This window comes from Berghia stephanieae, chromosome 13, assembly GCF_034508935.2.
Source record: "Berghia stephanieae isolate SIO BIC M18660-M18661 chromosome 13, UCSD_Bste_1.3, whole genome shotgun sequence".
NCBI lineage: Eukaryota > Metazoa > Mollusca > Gastropoda > Nudibranchia > Aeolidiidae > Berghia > Berghia stephanieae.
The window spans coordinates 9,783,431-9,805,173 of NC_088372.1; the positions used below are offsets into that span (position 1 = coordinate 9,783,431).

General features: G+C 36.5%; 1 protein-coding gene across 1 annotated transcript in view; it reads right to left on the reverse strand.

The window, feature by feature from the left end:
- Positions 1 to 6,582: 6,582 nt before the first annotated feature.
- LOC144959185 (puromycin-sensitive aminopeptidase-like) overlaps positions 6,583 to 21,743 on the reverse strand; it is a 47,321-nt gene continuing 32,160 nt past the window's right edge. The window contains exons 15-22 of the mRNA XM_078891728.1: positions 20,037 to 20,171; positions 18,439 to 18,670; positions 16,337 to 16,479; positions 14,368 to 14,424; positions 13,661 to 13,762; positions 12,939 to 13,091; positions 11,450 to 11,497; positions 6,583 to 7,580 (exon numbers count right to left, since the gene is read on the reverse strand). Coding sequence (XP_078747854.1) covers positions 7,437 to 7,580; positions 11,450 to 11,497; positions 12,939 to 13,091; positions 13,661 to 13,762; positions 14,368 to 14,424; positions 16,337 to 16,479; positions 18,439 to 18,670; positions 20,037 to 20,171 — 1,014 coding nt within the window. The 3' untranslated portion in view covers positions 6,583 to 7,436. The remainder of the gene's footprint in view (positions 7,581 to 11,449; positions 11,498 to 12,938; positions 13,092 to 13,660; positions 13,763 to 14,367; positions 14,425 to 16,336; positions 16,480 to 18,438; positions 18,671 to 20,036; positions 20,172 to 21,743) is intronic.

The window sequence follows — 21,743 nt, forward strand, 5'->3', positions numbered from 1 at the left end:
CTACTACTACTACTAAAAGAAAAAGCATCCCAAAATTGGCCATATCCCAAAGGCATGCAGTGATTCCTAACCCAGGAATTTCAATCAGCATTACTACAAAAGAGAACTGAGCCTGCTATGCCTCCTCCTCCTCCCCCCCCCCCCCCCCCCACATACACACACAACCATCATTGTCGGCTTGTTTCAAATATAATGGAGAAACAAAAAATCAAATAAAATAAAAAAGAAAATCCAGGCAAAATTATTCAAATTTTTTGTCTCAGCGGTAGTGTCCAGTGTGGTTTGGTTTTCACAGCTCCACGTGTGAGTCTCTCACTCTCAGCCAGTCTGCCTGATTCACTGTGACGTAGCCGCCCTCTATAGACGTGAGAGAGCAATGCAGTACCCTGTGGTCCACACCCTAAATTGGTATGATTCACAGTAACGTAGCCGCCCTCTCTAGACGTGATGGGTCAGTACCCTGTGGTCCATACCCTGAATTGGTATGATTCACAGTAACGTAACCGCCCTCTATAGTCGCGAGAGAGCAATGCAGTACCCTGTGGTCCACACCCTGAGTTGGTATGATTCACACTAACATTAGCCGCCCTCTACAGATGTGATGGGGCAGTACCCTGTGGTCCATACCCTGAATTGGTATGATTCACAGTGACATAACCGCCCTCTATAGACGAGATAGGGCAATGCAGTACCCTGTGGTCCATACCATGAATTGGTATGATTCACACTAACATTAGCCGCCCTCTACAGATGTGATGGGGCAGTACCCTGTGGTCACATCCTGAATTGGTATGATTCACAGTGACGTAACCGCCCTCTATAGACGAGATAGGGCAATGCAGTACCCTGTGGTCCATACCATGAATTGGTATGATTCACCGTAACGTAACCGCCCTCTGTGGATGTGATGGGGCAATGCAGTACCCTGTGATCATATCCTGAATGGGGGCATTACATGTCTGGCATGTTGATGTTGGTTGGTAGCCCCACCTGTGCAGGTTGTCTGATGTTTTACTCTTTTTGGCTCTTATCTTATTGAAGGAGGACCATTGTTTTCCATTCAGGGTGTAAAATGATCCAGAGTTTAATGTTGCTTTGGTTTGTTTGTTTTTAAGGGATTTAAGTCGCTTGCAACACGATTAGGTTATATCAGCGCCAGTAAAAAGGAAGAAAATTGGATAGTAAAATAATTCTAGACGTACCATTAAAAAAAAAAAAAAACTTGAGGAAAAAGGAAGACAAAGGGGAATGGTACAAATAGGGAACAGATGTAGATTCCAAGAGCACACTATTAGTGTACTTAGTTAAAGATCACCTTAAAGTCTCACCCAGATTCCAGCACAAGATCCCACTTAGAGGAATACACTCTTACAAATCATATTAAAAACATAAAAATAATAGTACATAACAGAGAGATGTTTTTCAAGGAAAAAAATATCATCTCCCAAAACTATAACTATACATTCAACTGTTTCCCTCCCAACCAAGGACAGGACAAAACTTAGTAATCTAATTCCAAGACACAGACAGCAATTAGAAAACACATATAGGGAGATGGAGGACACAGTAAGTACCTCCCTGCCCACAACGGGAGGTCAGGAACCCCACCCAGTAAAGTTGCTTTGGCGTATGGAACTCTGCAGTTTGTTGGAATAGCCATTTTTATTTCGCCAGATGTGTTCAGAAGACATTGGAAGTAGAAGGCACTGGCAGATGATCTTACGAAAGCATCAAACACGTTTTGTTTTTTGTTTCATGGGTTTTACGACGCATGCAACACATTTAGGTTATTTCAGCGCCAGTAAAAAGGAAGAAAATGGGACGGTCAAAAAATTATAGAGTTACAGTTTAAAAAAAAAACTCGAGATAAAGTAAGACAAAGGGAATTGTTTAAATAAAGGATCAGGTGTAGATTTCAAGAACACACAACCCCAAAAACCCCAATATCTCCTCTCCTTCCCTCCCCCCCCCCCCCCCCCCCCCCAAACACACACACACAAAACAACAAAAACACAGACATGAAGACTTTAGAAAAGACCAAAGAAACACGCTGTGTATTTTAAAATGTATTATATTTAATCTCATCTCACAAATACAAATATTTGATGAAATGGGAGGGGTTAGATCTATACCAGGCCCAAATCTAGCTTGACCTCGAATCCATACAGCATCGAAATGCCCTGGAACATTTGTTTTTTCCCCCTGTAGCTCAGCAATTACAACCTGCATCTTTTACTGATAGGGAGGAATATCAATTTAACTTTCTAGACCACTGGCATTGTCACTGTGGTCAGAAGTGGTCAAAACTGGACTTGGGAACAGGATAGAACTAACACCTTCAATGGTGATTGCTTTGCTCTATATATTTTAAACATAAAAAAGCAAACACACAAAAAGCTTTGGTATAGCATAAAATAATCTGATTAATGCGCTTTCAGAAAAGCAAACAGAAACTCTGCATATGCAGGACGGGACATGAAACCAATTATGACGTTATCAATTATCGTTTCTTTTTGACATGACCAAAAAAAAAAAAAAAACCCCAAAAAACAAAAACAAAACAAAAACTTGAGCTTTTATATAGTGCAATACCTACTAAACATGCTCAATGTGCTCTAAAATGGGTCCCTGGCCAGCAGCAACACTTAACATATAGGACAAGGCAAGACTCCTGTAAGGCGATATTACAATTTTTTCCAACAGAAACAACGCTGATGATGATCATTTTACACCCGAGTATGGTGAGAGAATATAAGAACTCAACTATGTGCCGCTCAGAGCAGTATTCAAACCCTGGACATTTCAGTCCGAAGGCGATGTCATACCACCAGACCACATATCACATAGCTGCACGACATGGTGTTCATTTAAACCTGAACTATGATAAGAAAAATTCAGTAGAGAATCTTTGTGTGCATCCTGCATTGGGGCTCGAACCAATCTATAGGTTGTAAGGCAGGTGTCATTCAATATAAAGATGTTCAATTCCCCCCTTCAACCATGCCATTGTAATAATAATAATGCAGATACCATAGATTGACACAACAAAGGAGAAATGTAACACACGTCTTTTTACCGGCAAAACTGGAGATCATAAATTCCTCTTTAAATCAAGATAGTGCCGGACATCATAAATTCCTCTCTAGGTCAAGATAGTTGTGGTCATAAATTCCTTTTTAAGTCAAGATAGTTGTGGAGGTCATAAATTCCTTTTTAAGTCAAGATAGTTGTGGAAATTACAAATTCATTTTTAAGTCAACATAGTTGTGGAGGTCATAAATTCCTTTTTAAGTCAAGATAGTTGTGGAGGTCATAAATTCCTTTTTAAGTCAAGATAGTTGTGGAAATTACAAATTCATTTTTAAGTCAACATAGTTGTGAAGGTCATAAATTCCTCTTTAAGTCAAGATAGTTGTGGTGTTAATGTTGCTACAATACAATTTTTTTTCTGTATGCACCAACTTTTTATGTGTAATTTAATATTCTACTCTATTCTGCGCGCCCTTAGTTACCAAGTGAACGCATCTTTTTGTTTACATTCCAATATCTTAATTTTTCTCTGTCTATCTGGGTTTTTAAGTAATGTATTTATTATTTGATTAGGTTTTTGTTGTTGGCTGAAGAAGGGTTTTGAGCCAAAAACATTCCGTATTTGGTATTTTGTTCTCTTTTGAAGCTGTTATATTCATTTTTGTTTATTACTTTTCACAACACAATAAATTGCTTTTCTCCTTTCTTATGACTGCATGATATATCATGGCACCAACATACAGTGTATGTTCAATAGAGACAACTATGTTCAGTGAACATCTCGTATTCTAAATCTTCTGTAGATACCAACCACAGTGACAGACAAATCTGTGTCTGGAATATGTTTTTTTAAAAAAAGGTTTTACGACGCTTGCAACACATTTAGGTCATATCAGTGCCAGTAAAAAGGAAGAAAATGGGATTGTAAAAGTTCTAAAATAACAATAAAAGTACCCAAGAAAAAGTAAGACAAAGGGGAATTCAAATAGGGAACAGGTGTCGATTCAAAGATCACACCATCATGGATATGGAATGGACCACAATAATATTATAGATACAACAGCATTTGTGACTCATTCACAATCCTTCTCCTCCTCCTCATCTTCATATAAATGACTCGTTGCCAAATAATCAAAATAAAGGCTATCATTTGTTAAACCACGACCCAAATGGACTATTTTGTACTTTAGTACATTTAAAAAAAGGGATAGATCTGTTTGTTTGTTTTTAAGGGTTTTACGGCGCTTGCAACACATTTAGGTTATATCAGCGCCAGTAAAAAGGAAGAAAATGGGACAGTAAAAAGGTCTAGAATTACAATTAAAACACCCAAGAAAAAGTAAGACATAGGGGCACTAGGAACAAATAGGGATCAGATGTAGATTCCAAGAGCATACCACCAATGTAGGCTACTTAGTTTGAGATCACCTATAAGTCTCATCCAGACACAAGCACAAAATCCCACAAAGAGGAACACACTCAAACGCTTACACTGGAGATAAAGATCCATTTTATTGACTCATATAGGCACCTCTAGTTATTAATGCTTACATTATACATTCAAAATAACAAATATAATAATATGAGATTTAACATAACAGAGAGATGATTTACAAGGAAAAAAATATCATCTCCCAAAACAATAACTATGCATTCGACTGTTTCCCTCCCAGCCACGGCCAGGACAAAACCAAGTAATCTCATTCCAAGACAAAGACAGAAATCATATTGGAAAACAGATATAAGACACAGTATGTGCAACCCCACCCAGGGGTAGACCTGTCGATAAATGTCCGAACATAAAATTCTGAATGTTTGAATGTAAAGTTATCAATAACTATGAAATAAAATGACTTTATATGACAAATCTAACCCCAAAATTGTGGAAAAAAATTCAAGGAATTGACATTGGGTATTGCCATAGACTAACGTATTTCTGAAAATAGTTAAGCAAATATATAATAAAAAGGAAATGCAAGGACATAGAAGTAAACCAACAAAAAGGATAAAAATTAAACACAAACAAAAATCTCTCCTACCTCCCAAATTCTCTCACATAAGATATGATATCTCTATACTGGGATAAATTATTTGTTATGTTGTCCAATACACTGTCTGATTTCACTTATCCTTATTTGGCAATGAGTCAAATATCAGTTGACCATCATAATAACCGTCATGTTTGTTTGTTTATTTTTAAGGGTTTTAGGCACTTGTTTTTTGTTTTTAAGGGTTTTATGGCGCTCACAACACATTTAGGTTATATCAGCGCCAGTAAAAAGGAAAAAAATGGGATAGTAAAAAGTTCTAGAATTACAATTAAAGCACCCAAGAGAAATTTAGACAAAGGGGAACTTGGAACAAATAGGGATCAGATGTAGATTTCAAGAGCATACCATCAATGTAATTAGCTTGAGATCACCAATAAGTCTTATCCCGACACAAGCACAAAATCCAACAAAGAGGAATGTACTCAAATGCTTACATTATACATTCAAAATAACAAATATAATAATACATAACAGAGAGATGATTTACAAGGAAAAAAATATCATCTCCCAAAACAATAACTACTTTGACCATAATAACCGTCTTGATGATGAAAGTGTCATATTAAAAACCCCCCAAAAAACTTGAGCTTTTATATAGCGCAATATCCACTAAACATGCTCAAAGCACTTTACAAAGGGATTATCATTAAAGGGATAAAGTTAATAATAATAATAACAATGATAATTATGATATTAATAATAATAATAATAACAATAATAATAATAATAATAATAATAATAATAATAATAATAATAATAATAATAATAATAATAGACGTCTTCATCATCGTCGTCATCATCATCATCATCAACAGCCAAGCCAAAGCAACTCCTCAAGTAATACCCTTCACATCAACTAAATCAAGTTCAATTATAAAATAAAAAGTTTATTTCTCGATTACATTGAGCATAATGGCAATGGTGAAGATTAACAATCTGAAAAGGTGTAAAATTTAATGCCAGAAAAAAGGCCCAACAAATACCAAACCAAAACAAAACAAAACGAGTGGAATGAATTGTGTTACGTACAAATAAAAAAAAATGCCCAAACAATTTCCATGGGACTGGACATGGCACTGGCACAAGTTAAAAACAACCATCCCCCCCCCCCCCCCCCGAATATAAAAAAAATGAGCCTTTATATAGAAGAACAATATCCATAAAACATATTTAGTGTTTGACAAGGGTTTCTATGGCAAACAACAGCACTTTATAGTGGGCAGCGTGGCTCAGCGGTACGGTCTGTGCCTCGTGTCTGATAGGTACTGAGTTCGATTACCCGCTGCACTGTGTGGCCTTGAGCAAGTCACCTCGCCCTAGCTCAATTTGCGGCGCTGCACTGCGGCTGATGCCTGGGTTATTCCAGTCTTCCCTTGGAATAGACCCTAGAGACAAATTTCCCCTATGGGAAGAATAAAGCTATGGCAAACAGCAGCACTTTACATGTCAGATGAGATATGACGCCTGGAAGTACCATGAAACCTGTTAGGTGATATTACAATTTTTTTTTTCTGACAGAAACAATTCTGCTGACGACTAGGTACACATTTTACACCTGAGTACGGTGAGAGAATGTGAGTAGGGAGCCTTTTTCCAAGGACTCAACTATGCACTGAGCGAGGCTCGAACCCAGGACTTTCCGATCCAAAAGTGAGTATCACACCACAAGACCGCACAGCCCACACCACCATGGAATTCGTTATAAGAATTATATCCACCTCTGATCTACTTCGGGGGAATGTAAATTAAAAAAAGAAGTTTCTCATGAAAAAAAAAAGCCATAGAATCTGATAGAAAAAGCATTCAATAGAACCGTCAACTGGGGTAACACTGTCTTAAGGGGAAACTTTAAACTTTGCCTCTTGAATTTTGGGCCAATATTCTGTGACCATTAGTTCCTTTGATAAAAATTCACGTCTTTTAACTTTTAACGAATACAATAACTGCAACCATGCTGAGATGATTCAAAATGCTCCAAATTCAAAAAGGGAAAAGTTTCCCCTTGAGGCAAATTTACGCTAGTTGACGGTACACTGGTTTAAAACAATAGCATACAAATATAAATATGTGAGACTGGTTTAGAAAACTCGGGAAGATGCGGCAAGCTTCGATTTAGATAAGAGCCAAAATTGAAGATAAAGTGTTTCCCATAACAAATTTTATTCAGAAAAAAAATTCATAACTTGGGTTCTAATACACATAGAAAGAAAATTTAAAGTGGTAAATGATCAGAAAGATGTGGTCTACACCACTGCATACATAACTCAATTTATGAAATTTGCGCATCTTTCCAGGTTTTCTCAGCCAGCCACACATATTTTTCATTCCGTTGGCAGCCCTGAAAGGTTACATTTGTTACAGAGTGGAACTGTAGCTCTTCAGGAAAGCAACAATCTCTGAGCTTTGAGACTTGACGATGGCCGTGTTGGCCCCAATTATCTCCAGCCCTTGTTGGATGCCACGGCTGGCTGACTTGGCCTCGTGGTTACTGAAAAACTCCTGAAACCAAAAATAGAGAAAAGATAAATCATCATAAATATTGATAGGTCACCCACTGGGGACCTGCCTAGTTTACATCTTAAAAAATGGGTCAGAAAAAGCAGAAAAATGTGGAAATTAGAGACAAAAAATGTAATCCATAACTTGGTGATTGCATGATTAAATTGTAGAAAACAGTAGGGGCTGCCTGAAGCCTGGGATCGTAAAAATACGAACGAAAGAGTGAAAATGGAGAGGTATTGGATGGGAACAAGACAGATAATTGACGTTTCGGCTACAAACCCTTCATCACCACAACAATATTATACAAATTAACGTGGAAGACAAATAAAATAAAATGCAATATAACTTGTATCGTCTGTACTCAATGGTGGTTGGAGTATGAATGAAACTTTAGAGTGAATACATGATTACAATACTAAATTCCAGATCTATCAGCTTAGTATCATATTGATTTAAATAAAAGGTTACAATTTTTATCTAAATTTGACTCTGAGTATGGAATATTCACTACAAAGTTGAGTGATTCCAGAATATTCTGTCACTCCAAAACAACAAATAGAATATGATAATGATGATAATAATAATAATAATAATAATAATAATAATAATAATAATAATAATAATAATGATAATAATAATAATAATAATAATAATAATAATAATAATAATAATAATAATAATAATAATAATGATAATGATAACATAACATAACATAACATAACGTAACATGTGGTATAGGGCAAAATAGGATAAGATCCTTTGAATGCCCTTAATATTAATTAGTAATGCCATAAATCTATTGATTAAATATTACAATAACGATACACGTGGTAAAGATAGTATTTCAACTTAAATGTACTCATGTGGTGTACAAACATATATCTTTAACCGTGACATGCAAAGCGCACACACAACCACACACACACACACACACACATACACACGCGTATAGAAGATAACCATAATAATATAATAATGCATAATATATACATACAAGATTGAAAGCCATGTCAACAGCAGAGCAAACAAGTATTATTCGTCATATATAAATCTCCCATCATATAATTCCCTGTCTACTAACACCTTGAAATAATCCATAGATTTTGCATTCTTTGTTTCAAATTTCAAACTGTTCCATTTCTGAACAATACGAATACCGAACCAGTTTTGTCTTATGTTTGTTTTGCATCTAGAGACAAAAATCTTAAACTTGTCCCCTCTAGTAAAAGTAATATTAGAATATGAAAAAAATATCAGAAAAGTCTATCCTATCCAGACCATGTACCAATCTATAAACCTGAATTAAATCCCCACGAATTCTTCTATATTTCAAACTGGGTAAGTCAAGAAATTCTAACCTTTCCTTATAAGATAAATACTGTATTGTATAAATTTTTTTTGGTAGCTCTCCTCTGTACACTTTCAATACTAATAGATTGTCTTTTATATAATGGGCTCCAGATGCAATTTCCGTATTCTAGAATTGGTCGAACGAGCGATTTATACAAATATAAAAATGTGGTTTTATCAAGACTTATAAAGGTTCTATATATTATTCCCATCATTCTGTTTGCACGGCTTACACAATTATCAATATGTAAATCAAAATTCAAATGTGAATCAAAAGTAACTCCCACATCCTTTTCATAAGGCACAACGGAAAGTAGATTTGACATAGAAGTATCGGTAAAATAATTATGACATGGATTATTTTTTCCTATAAGTAATACTTTACATTTCGAAACATTAAAATCCAAATGCCATGTTGTAGACCATTTGAAAAGTGAAAATATATCATTTTGTAGAATGTTATGATGTTCAGTTGTACTATAGATCTTTGTATCGTCTGCAAACAGTTTGCAGGCTGAATTTATGCCACATGGTAAATCATTTATATATAAAAGAAATAAAAGTGGTCCCAATACGCTTCCTTGGGGTACACCGCTAATTACATTATGATACATGATAATAATAATAATAATAATAATAATAATAATAATAATAATAATGATAATAATAATAATAATAATGATAATGATAATGATAATGATAATGATAATAATAATAATAATAATAATAAATAATGATAATGATAATAATAATAATAATAATAATAATAATAATAATAATAATAATGATAATGATAATAATAATAATAATAATAATAATAATAATGATAATGATAATGATAATAATAATAATAATAATAATAATAATAATAATAATAATAATAATAATAATAATAATAATAATAATATAATAATAATAATAATAATAATAATTTAAAAATGATAATAATAATAATAATAATAATAATGATAATAATAATAATAATAATAATAATAATAAATAATAATGATAATAATAATAATAATAATAATATTAATAATAATAATAATAATGATAATGATAATAATAATAATAATAATATATAATATGATAATGATAATAATAATAATAATAATAATAATAATAATAATAATAATAATAAAATGATAATGATAATAATAATAATAATAATAATAATAATAATAATAATAATAATAATAATAATGATATAATAATAATAAATAATAATAATAATAATAATAATAATAATAATAATAATAATAATAATATCAGAAAAAGTGTATGTAACAGTGCCAGATGAAGCAGAGAGAAAAATCCTCCCAAAGAACCCAAGGTTTGATCATCCATTGTTGAGCAGGCAGATTTGTTTGGGATGTTTTTTTTTGTCTTGTATTTTTGTCTCTGCTTTGTCTGACAGTGATTCATACAGACGTTTTCAGATCTTGATCTCACACCAGTGCCTGCTCCCTACTCTATCACTCTATTTAGAATGAGTCGTTAGAGTATTTCAATGGAATGGAGATAAAGATAAAGGGAGTAAAGCTGACTCATGAATGAACAACACAAAACAAACGACGCTTTGTGTTGTTCATTCATGAGTCAGATTTACTCCCTTTATATTTATCTCCATTTTATTGATTGATTTAGGCACCTCTAGTTATTATTTCAATGGACTAGTCCATACGGATAATGTCAGTGTTAGAAGTGAAAGGAGGTTTGTCTATCTATACTTTGAGTGGAGTGAATTGAGCCATATTATTCCACCCCTCTCCTTAAATAGTAACGCGTAATAATATCAAATTTACAACCAAACGTTGAATTTCACTAAAATTGGATTTTTTGAAAAAGAAGTATAATTTAAATATTCTTGAAAATGTCCTTTACTCAGAAATGACGAAATCAAAATGGATTGAGGGGTAGAATTAAAGATTTCTTACACTTTTGCTTTTTGGAATTCGTACTTTGTTCCCAATGCACACTTGCAAAGCTTGTTGAGAACACGTCCGGAATTCCAAAAAGCAAGAGTGTAAGAATCGTATATTATTCCACCCCTCCCATTGGAAAACCCTATCATTTTTTAGTAAATATGTAATCGTTGAATAGGTAATGCTTTGAGTGCGTGAATAACATTTTTATTCAACGATTGCAGAATATTTTCGCATATTTTATTGGTGTGAAATTAGGTGTAAAAGACAGCTGTTTGGTAATTATAAATAATCTTTTGGTGCGAATGAATCCAACGTTTTTAGTTTTGAGTCAAAATTGTCATTCAAGCAGATGGAGAATTATGGCAAATAGAAGTACTAATACAATACAATTGGTCAGGAAATATCTAATAATCTTACACGTAGGGGTGTAATAAACATATTCTTTCATTTCTTTGTATTTATTCAACTAGTAATTTTTTTATCGTACAAAAACACATAATCGCACTGCAAGCTCGTATAGCTATTTGGAACAACAAGAATAACTCGTTTAATAAATACAAAGGAATTAAAGAATCTTATAAAATTTACCTTCAGAGTGTCACCCAATTCCTGGTCACAGATATCAAACATGGTCGCCTGGCCGTGGAATGAAAAGAAAGAAATATGTGAATATCGTTGGAGATTGTTACTCCATTGAATGCCAAGCTACTAGAAGCTGAGGTCTGTAAAAAAAAAGGCTTGGGTAAAAAGGAATATAACAGCTTAAAAAAACCTCAACTAAATACTACACAAGAAATGTCTCAGGCTCAAAGCCCTTCTTGTTTATTTGCTTTTGTTTTTAAGGGTTTTATGGTGCTTGCAACACATTTAGGGATAGTAAAAATTCTAGAATTACAATTAAAGCACTCTAGAAAAAGTAAGGTAAAGGGGAACTGGGAGCAAATAGGGATCAGATGTAGATTCCAAGAGCATACCACCAATGTACTTAGTTTGGGATCACCTATAAGTCTCATCCGGACACAAGCACAAAATCCAACAAAGAGGAATACACTCAAATGCTTACATTATACATTCAAAATAACAAATATAATAATACATAACAGAGAGATGATTTACAAGGAAAAAAATTTCATCTCCCAAAACAATGACTATGTATTTGACTGTTTCCCTCCTAGTTAGGACTCCGGCCAGGGCCAGGACAAAACCAAGTAATCTCATTCTAAGACAAAGACAAGAAGCATGTTGGAAAACAGATATAAGGGATAGAAGACACAGTAAGTGCCTCCCTGCCCACTATGGTAGGTCAGGAACCCCATCCAGAAAGCCCTTCTTCAACCAATTATAAGAACAGTACTGGGAATTATGCGGCTATGTGGTCTAATGGTATGACACTCGCTTTCAGATAGGAAGGTCCTGGGTTCGAGCCTCGCTTGGCGCATAGTTGAGTCCATGGAGAAGTCTCTTTACTCAAATTCACTCACCGTACTCAGCTGTAAAATGAGTACCTGGCTGTTAACAGCGTTGTCTCTGTCCCAAAAAATTGTAACATCGCCTAACAGGCATCATGTCCCGTCCTAAATGTTAAATGTTTCTGTTGGCCAGGGGCCCCATGTAAAGCGCTTTGAGCACATTTAGTGGATATTGCGCTATATAAAAGCTCATTAAACAATTTTTAATACCCTACAAATATAACAACACTGTACCAAAGATGTAGCAAAACACTGATCTGTCTTCAAATATTTAAAGGTGGAGCCTGTTTGGACACATCCTGAGATGAGATCCTGGAATACCAGCAAATACAGCTATGTCATTCTACTTCCTCAATTTGGGAGCCAAACACAAAGAACGCCCAGTGACCTCATTGCCAATGACACTCAACAACGATCTCACAAGATTGCCAAACATCAACCTCTGCTTAACATCTTTTTATTCATTAAACTCGTTATATTTTTATCGTCCAATAAAATACTTGCAAGCCCGTTGTGTTATTGGGCACGATAAAAATAACTTGTTTAATAAATACAAAGAGATGAAAGAATCGTATAATAACTGATGTCAATCCACGTAAACTGTTTACCTGCATAAGCCTTCTGAGTTGAGTGCTGGTGCTGTAGCGATCGAATAACTCTGTCCAATTGGCCATGACAAATTGACACAAGAGTTTTCTTCCCTTGGCAGAGTGGGTCACCCCGGACATGACCAGAATACTGTCCTGATGACGAACTTTCTCCTACAAATGGTATGATGTAATAATGGAAGGTGGGGGGGGGGGGGAGATTAAAATGATGAATAGATGCACATGGTACAATGATTTTATTTCTCTCCACTCTCCACTAGACAAAATAGAGGAAGGGAGAGGGAGAGAGGGGGAGGGACAGGGAGAAAGAGAGAGAGAGAGAGAGAGAGAGAGAGAGAGAGAGAGGGAGAGAGTGAGAGAGAGAGAGAGAGAGAGAGAGAGAGAGAGAGAGAGAGAGAGAGAGAGAGAGGGAGAGAAAGAGAGAGAGAATGGGAGAGGGAGAGAGAGAGAGAGAGGGAGAGAAAGAGAGAGAGAATGGGAGAGGGAGGGAGAGAGAGAGAGAGAGAGAGAGAGGGGGGAGAGAGGAGAGAGAGAGAGAGAGAGAGAGAGAGAGAGGAGAGAGAGAGAAGAGAGAGGAGAGAGGAGAGAGAGAGAGAGAGAGAGAAGGAAGAGAGAAGAGAGAAAGGGAGGAAGGAAAGAGAGGAGAGAGAAGGAGAGGAAAGAAGAGAGAGAGAGAAGAAGGAGGAGGAGAAGAAAAATGGAGTCCCCTAGCCAAAACTCACAGATAAAGCAAACTTTAAGACATGGTCCATCCTGTTTGATTTGAGTCCCAGGTACCTCTGGATTCTGCTCGTGTCCTCCATCGAATCGTCTCGGTCGTAAATCTGGAACCAGAGACAGTAGAAAACGGTAGGGGCTGCCTGAAGCTGGTGATTGGTGATCGTGAAAATACTAACAAAAGAGTGAAAATGGAGAGGCTTCAAATGGGAACAGTACAAACCCTTAGTCACCACATCAGTAAACAAATGAACATGGAAACAAATAGACTAAAATGCAAAATGACTTGTATCGTCTGTGGTTGGGGTATGAATGATACATTAGCTTGGTCACGCTGTTTCATTCATACTCCAACCACCATTGAGCACAAACGATACAAAAATAACAAAAACAAAAAAACCCAACAAAAATCCTAAATTTTGGGATGGCTTTTTCTAGTAATTTTTTTCTCTGCATTTTCAGGCATTGTTTCAAATTGTCATCTACGTGTACGTGTGTGTGTGTGTGTGTGTGCATGTGCGAGTTCGGATGGATGGATGGATGAATGAATATATATAATATATATATATATATATTATATATATATATATATATATATATATATATATATATATTATATATATATATATATATATATATATATATATATATATATATATAGATATATATATATGGATAAATGAATGGATGGAGTGGATATATAAATACCTACATTCATGATATCGTCAAAGACTTTGTCATCGCCGTGACTCAGAACTGTGGCAAACACCTGAATGGTAGGGATGAAGACAAAAAGGAAAACGAATGTCAAAACCACTAACAATGAACAATTTGCTTCAGTTTGTTCATGAAATAGAAGGCAATACAATATACAATAAAATCCCCTTTCACCCCAGGACTACAACCCTTGCCTAACACCATTTAAATGATAAGAGCATTTAGCATTGACTGGATTAGATTAGTACAGACATGCCACATGTAAAAGAAGAAAAAAATAAATAAAATTCCTGTAAATTTTTTTGGTGAAAAACCTGTATTTGAAGAAATAAAAAAAATCTGTATCAATGAATGGCAGAGAGCTGTATGATGATATTGTCAACCGATGGGGGGAATGGACAGACATTTGTGGTAGCAGAGTGTGGGCAGCCAATGTCAATGAGGACGACGCTGGACAGTAAATAAGGAAGTAAGTATAGACCCAGTATTACCAGATTGTCCCTCTTATTTCTATGGATTGGCAGCCCAGATAACTCCCGACTGGCAAAAGTCACAGGATTGATCCTGAGTGAAGTCAAGATTTTTTTCCCAGAATCCCTTGTCAACCCAGCACTGATTGGTTAGTTGGGTCTGCTAGAACTGGTGGAAAGTACTTTGTGATAGACTAGCATCCTATCTAAAGGATAACAAGCAATTGCTATTGTCCATTTCGTGCAATAAAAATGGGTATAGACCCCAACTCCACGGCCTAATGGCTGTGAAGGAATACTTACCACTTGACGTTCTATCATAGAAACCAGGTATAATTACACCTCATTGCTGTCTGTGTCTCTAAAAGCCTAATTAGACCAACATGTAAATCATCCACGGTGAAAGAATATTCGTAATTTGTGGGATAACCGACAAAAGTTGATGAAAACTGAACGAGTAAACGAAGATTTTAAGTGATGTCTGACAGATTTCCGCCCAAGCCCCTGATACCAAGCGATGCTTGATATTTTCCCTCTTGCAAGCTGACAGATCACTGACGCCCAGTAACATAATTGTGGTTTCTTTGATGTTGCCTCAGGGGGTTTTAAAATTTGTTCAAAAAAAATTCAAATGCATTTTTTAAATCAACAAAGTAATAATATTTTTGTAATCAGCAACCCAAAATTTGTCAAAATCACGCGGGAAACGTAATTATGTGCCGAACTACAAAGTCCACTTATTTATTTGTGTCACATGGCTGTGTATATGTGTGTGTGTGTGTGTGTGTGTGTCTGGTGTGTAAATGGATGTGTTGTATTTGTTTCGACCCATCCCACTTTTTGGTTTAGCTAATCATGACAAAAGCAGCAACTCATCAATTTGTTTCATTGTTCAGTCCACCAGTACTATTGTGTATAATTCACCTTCACAGTGTTGTCTGGAAGAGAAAAGATTTTTAATTACAATTCATAGAGCAGGACGTATAAACAGAACTTCTCTCATTGACAAAGTTTTGGTTCAACGGTGATCCACATCTCAGTCAATCCTCCCGAGAACTTCTCTCATTGACAAAGTTTTGGTTCAACAGTGATCCACATCTCAGTCAATCCTCCCGAGAACTTCTCTCATTGACAAAGTTTTGGTTCAACAGTGATCCACATCTACCACATCTCAGTCAATCCTCCAGGCTGTGAATGAATTAACTGGACGTCTAAACAGAACCTCTTTCATTGACAAAGTGTCAGTTGAATGGTAATCCACATCTACCACATCTCAGTCAATCCTCCAGGCTGTGAATGAATTAACTGGACGTCTAAACAGAACCTCTTTCATTGACAAAGTGTCAGTTGAATGGTAATCCACATCTACCACAGCTCAGTTCATCCTCCAGGCTGTCGATGAATTAACCACACATCTAAATGGGGCCTAAAGGATGACTGACCCTTACATAAAAAATGAAATGATAGAGAAAAAGAGAAGAAAGTAAAACTTACAGGAGATTTGATGTCGGATGACAGAGTGCTTTCCTCATGGACAAAAGACTGGAATCTTCTGAAGGCTTCTTGTTTGACCTTGGCCTCTCCATGTATGCCCAGGTAGGTCAATAATTTCTCTCTCATCATCACACTCGTTTCATCTGGAATAACAGATAAAGAACTGTGAAATTGAATGTAAGCTTCAATTTAATAGACGAAAACAGATAATATGGATGTTTCGGGTTTTCCCTATATCAACAAAACAGGATGAATTAAATACTGCAGATGAATGAGATAATGTGGTAGTGGCATTGTTAGAATGAAACATTGTTATTTATTTCTTTGAGCTTCGACCAGGAACATTTACATTTCTCTGGAATAACAGTGGATAACAATTTGTTGTCTGGGCTTCCATTCAAAACAATACGAAGGTGATGAAACGATAAGCTTTTTATTAATGACTGTAGATGTTTCGGGTTTTCCCTTTATCAAAACAAATGATTTAACATGAAAGAAAAACAAAAAAAATGGATTGTGTTTAGAAAAAGAGGAATTAGAAAGAAAGAAAAAAAAAAACAGAAGAGAAAACCCAGTCCACGTCACGATTTTCAAAATTTGACACCAGGACAAAATCATCAACAAACACGATTAGAACAGCTTCCAAAAAGAACAAAATACAGAATACAGAATGTTTCAGGCTCAAAACCCTTTTTCAGCCAATAACAAAAACAATAAAAACATAAATACATCACATAAAATCCAGACAGCTGTATGGAGGGGGGGGGGGGGGTTTCAAAACTATAAATAGCACATTGGTAGGTGGGGCAAGTGTTTGACTAATTCTTTATTAGTACTTCATTTTCTCTCTCAAGGAATTGAAACATTAAAAAAAAAAAAAAAGAGCTTTTATATAGCACAATATCCACTAAACGTGCTCAAAGCGCTTTACAATGGGTCCCTGGCCCACAGCAACATTTAACATGTAGAACGGGACACGACGCCTGTTAGGAAATATTACAATTTTTTTCGGACAGAGACAATGCTGTTAGCGGCCAGGTACTTATTTTACACCTGAGTACGGTGAGAGAATGTGAGTAAAGAGCCTTCTCCAAAGACTCAACTATGCGCAGAGCGAGGCTCGAACCCAGGACCTTCTGATCCGAAAGCGAGTGTCATACCACTAGACCACATAGCCGCACAATTGAAGAGAGTTAGGGATGGATTGTTGACTAACACTGGTGAGATGGTAATCATAGATTGTTGTTGTCAGAGAATTTACAGGCTGTCACATCCTCAAGAATTGGCCTCAATATATCAATAAGAGAATCACAAAGTTTGTTTTGATAGGAGATCCCAACAAAAATCCAATACAAATTACAAAATATATTTCTCTGCCGTCCATTTGGTTTTTTAGAAATGGATTTATGTTTTCGATGTTTTTTGGTGTTGGCTGAAGAAGGGTTTGAGACCGAAATGTCAGTGTTTTTGTATTTTGTTCTTTTTTTTTTTTGAAGCTGTTATATTCATTTTTGTTTCTTACATTTTACAAAATGATAATGACTTGTTTTGTTACAATCGGTTGTGCTTATCAAAGTAGTCCTTCAGAGCCATTGGGCCCATGGAGCTGGAGTTTATCTCGGCTTCTATAGTGTGAAATGGACAATAACAATTGCTTGCTATCCTTTGGATAGGACACTAGTCTATCGCAAAGTACTCTCTGCCAAATCTAACAGACTGAGCTATTCATTCACTGCTGGGTGGACAGGGGGGGTCAGAAAAAATCTCGACTACACCCGGAATCGATCTCAGTCCCTTTGCGCGTGAAGCGAGTGCCTTACCAACTGAGCTATCGGGATCCCCTGTGGTTATCAAGCAAACTATAATCTTTCCTGCCTATTTGTGGGACAGCGTGGCTCAGCGGTACGGTCTTTGCTTTGTGCCCAAAAGGTACTGAGTTCGACCACCCACCTTGTTATGTGGCCTTCAGCAAGTCACAATCGCCCTAGCTCAATTTGCGGTGCTGTACTGCGGCTAAGGCCTGGGTTATTCCAGTCTTTCCTTGAAATAGACCCTAAAGACAAATTTCCCCTTGGGGATGAATAAAGGGAATTTATTCTCACCTTCGTTGTCTTTGGCATCCCAGCCAATTCGTTCCCCCATCTCCCTCAGACTGTCACAGATAAATTTGGGATACGTGTTGTCGACACCGTGACTGGTAGCCACACACTCCATGTATGGGCATAGACTGGACAGCAGGCTGCCAAACAAGTCACACACAGCGTGGTCAGTGTTGCCACGGAAACTCTCAGTCACACCCAACACCTCTGTTACTTTCATGTAGCCTGATTTGCACTGAGGATGTCAATTGAACACATAAAGGTTATTGATTGATTTTTAGAAATAATGGATGAATGATCAAAGTAGGAAGACAATTGTGTACGAAGGTGAGTCAAAAAGTAATGAGACAAAGGTCCTACTGACTTCATTTCTTTTTCATGTGACGGCATAGTTGGCTCAATTAAACTTACACATGTACTCTTTAAACCAACAGTTGAAAATTTTAATTCTGTCATTTTTGACAAAGTTATGGCAGTTTGTTGTTTGTTTGTTTTTAAGGGTTTTACAGCGCTTGCAACACATTTTGGTTATATCAATGCCAGTAAAAAGGAAGAAAATGGGATAGTAAAAAGTTCTAAAATTACAATTAAAGCACACAAGAGAAAGTAAGACAAAGGGGAACTGGGAACAAATAGGGATCAGATGTAAATTCCAAGAGCATACCATGAATGTACTTAGTTTGAGATCACCTATAACTACAAGTCACATCCGGACACAAGCATAAGTCCAAAAAGAGGAATACACTCAATTGCTTCCATTATTCATTCAAAATAACAAATACAATAATACATAAAAGAGAGATGATTTACAAGGGAAAAAAATATCATCTCCCAAAACAATAACTATGCATTTGACCGTTTCCCTCCCAGCTAGGACTCCGGCCAGGTCTAGGACAAAACCACGCAATTTCAATCCAAGACATGGACAGAAAGCATGTTGGAAAACAGATATAGGGGGATAGAAGACACAGTATGTACCTCCCTGTTCATTATGTTATGGCAGCTTAAATTGGCTGCCCCCATGAATGTCAGTCAGCGACAGGAACCTGTAATTGGATTTCCTGTTTGTGAAGAAGAAACTTCTAGTAACATTTTTAAACGCCTTGGAAAGTTGATAAAACTCAGTCATTTTGTAGAGGCATGTTTTTGGGTGGGTTGACCGTGTATCTCGTCTTATAGAAGAAAACGAGATGCAATTCGACACCTAACCTGAAAACCTGTCAGCCATGTTTTTCTCTGACAAATCTTGTGATTGTCAGAAGACCTGGATGGATAGTGATTTGATTTCTATTCACCAAAGCAAAGAGGTCAAGGAGGTCAGAGGACCAGGGATGGATGGTGATTTAATTTCTATTCACCAAAGCAAAGAGGTCAGTAAGGTCAGAAGACCAGGGTTGGATAGTGATTTGATTTCTATTCACCAAAGCAAAGAAGTCAGAAGACCAGGGATGGATAATGATTTGATTTCTATTCACCAAAGCAAAGAGGTCAGGGAGGTCAGAAGACCAGGGATGGATAGGGATTTGATTTCTATTCACCAAATCAAAGAGGTCAGGGAGGTCAGAAGATCAGGAATGTATTGCGATTTGATTTCTATTCACCAAAGCAAAGAGGTCAGTGAGGAGTCCAATACGGTCCTCGGGTGAGATGATCTGGTCTTTGATGGCAGGCACGAGCCTCTGAAGGGAGTCTTTGGAATACATGACGTGGTAGAACATTGACTGGCCGGGATTCACCTGCAAATAACAATGGCATCAATAAATAAATAATTACATCAATTCCTAGACAATAAATAAAGGAATAAATAAATAAATAAATAGACAGACATATATAAATAAATAAATATATAGACACGAATAAATAAATCACACAATCAATAGATACTAACTTACTTAGGCCACCCCTTGGGGCGCTCAACATGAGCCACAAGTCTTCGCCATTCTGTCCTGTCCTCCATAAGCGTACGCAGATCCCGGGTATTGTCCATTCCTGTGTCGTCTAGCAGACAGTCAATGTAGGTTTTATTCTGCCTGCCTCTGCTTCTGGTTCGCTCAGGTGGTTCCCATAGCACAAGACTGCTTGCAATTTCCTCCTTGTGTCTCCAGCAGTGCCCCGCAAGTCTCAGTCTTCTCTTTTGAATCTTCAAGATCACTGGGGGTAGGTCACTGTAGAGCTCTTCATTTGATATGTGCTCTTTCCAGCTTACATTGAGGGCCATCCGCAGCATACGGGTGTAGCAGCCGTCCAGTTGCTTCTCAAGGGCTTTAGTAAGAGTCCATGTTGCTGCTCCATATAGAAGCACCGACTCTACCGTTGCCAGGAACAGTCTCTTCTTTATTTCCCTCTATAGGTTTGAACTTCAGATTCTCCTGAGTTTGTGACAGGCACTCCAAGCCAATGCTTTCCTGACAGAGATATCAGAGGAACTGCTTTGGGTCCAACCTCCTAGGTACTTGAAGTTGTCAACTTCCTTCAGCCATTCTCCATTCTTTGCCAGTATGCTAATTGGCCTTTCTTGGTTGTAGGTTTGGTTAACTGTCTTCTTAGCATTACAGCACAGTCCTACTCATTCAGCCTCAGTTTCAAGTCTATTGAGGACTTCTTGTGCCTGGTCCATCTCCTCGTTCAGTAGAGCCAGATCATCTGCGAAATCTAGATCCGTGACAATCATAGCTGGATTGCGAATACTTCTTTGTCTATGTAGCGTGAAACCCAGCTCGTTCTCCATGCCAGCGTAGGTCTTTCTCATCACATAGATAATTAAATACATAAATGAAAAGATAAATAAAAAAATAAAAGAAAGAAAGAAATAGATAAATAACATAATTAAATATATAAATAAAGTGTTAATTGATTCAATCTGTACAAGTTGTAATAATAAGGGAATTAACTGTGTATTATATTTAGTTGCCTAGGAGAATGTCGCTTTACAATGATTGTTTCCCCTTATTTCCCAATTGTTGCAAAATGCATTCCATATTGCAGTGGCAGTTCTAGTTCACGAGAATAGACAAGTCATCAACTTGTGAATCAATCTCTATATTCTTTCCGTGACTAATTAATCTACCAATTCCATTCAAACCATATGGATGTTACACAACTGACCCCAAGAGTAAAAGGCAGATGGAACAGCTGGGGAAAGTTCAAAACAGATCATGTAGGTTTGTTTGTAACGACTACAGAAGGACTGAAAGCATCAGTGAGATGCGCAAGAGTTTAAACTGGTCACCATTACATGGAAGATGAACAATCCAAAAAGCCAAAGTCCTCTTGAAGGCCCGACAGGGACTGACAACCGATTCCATTTG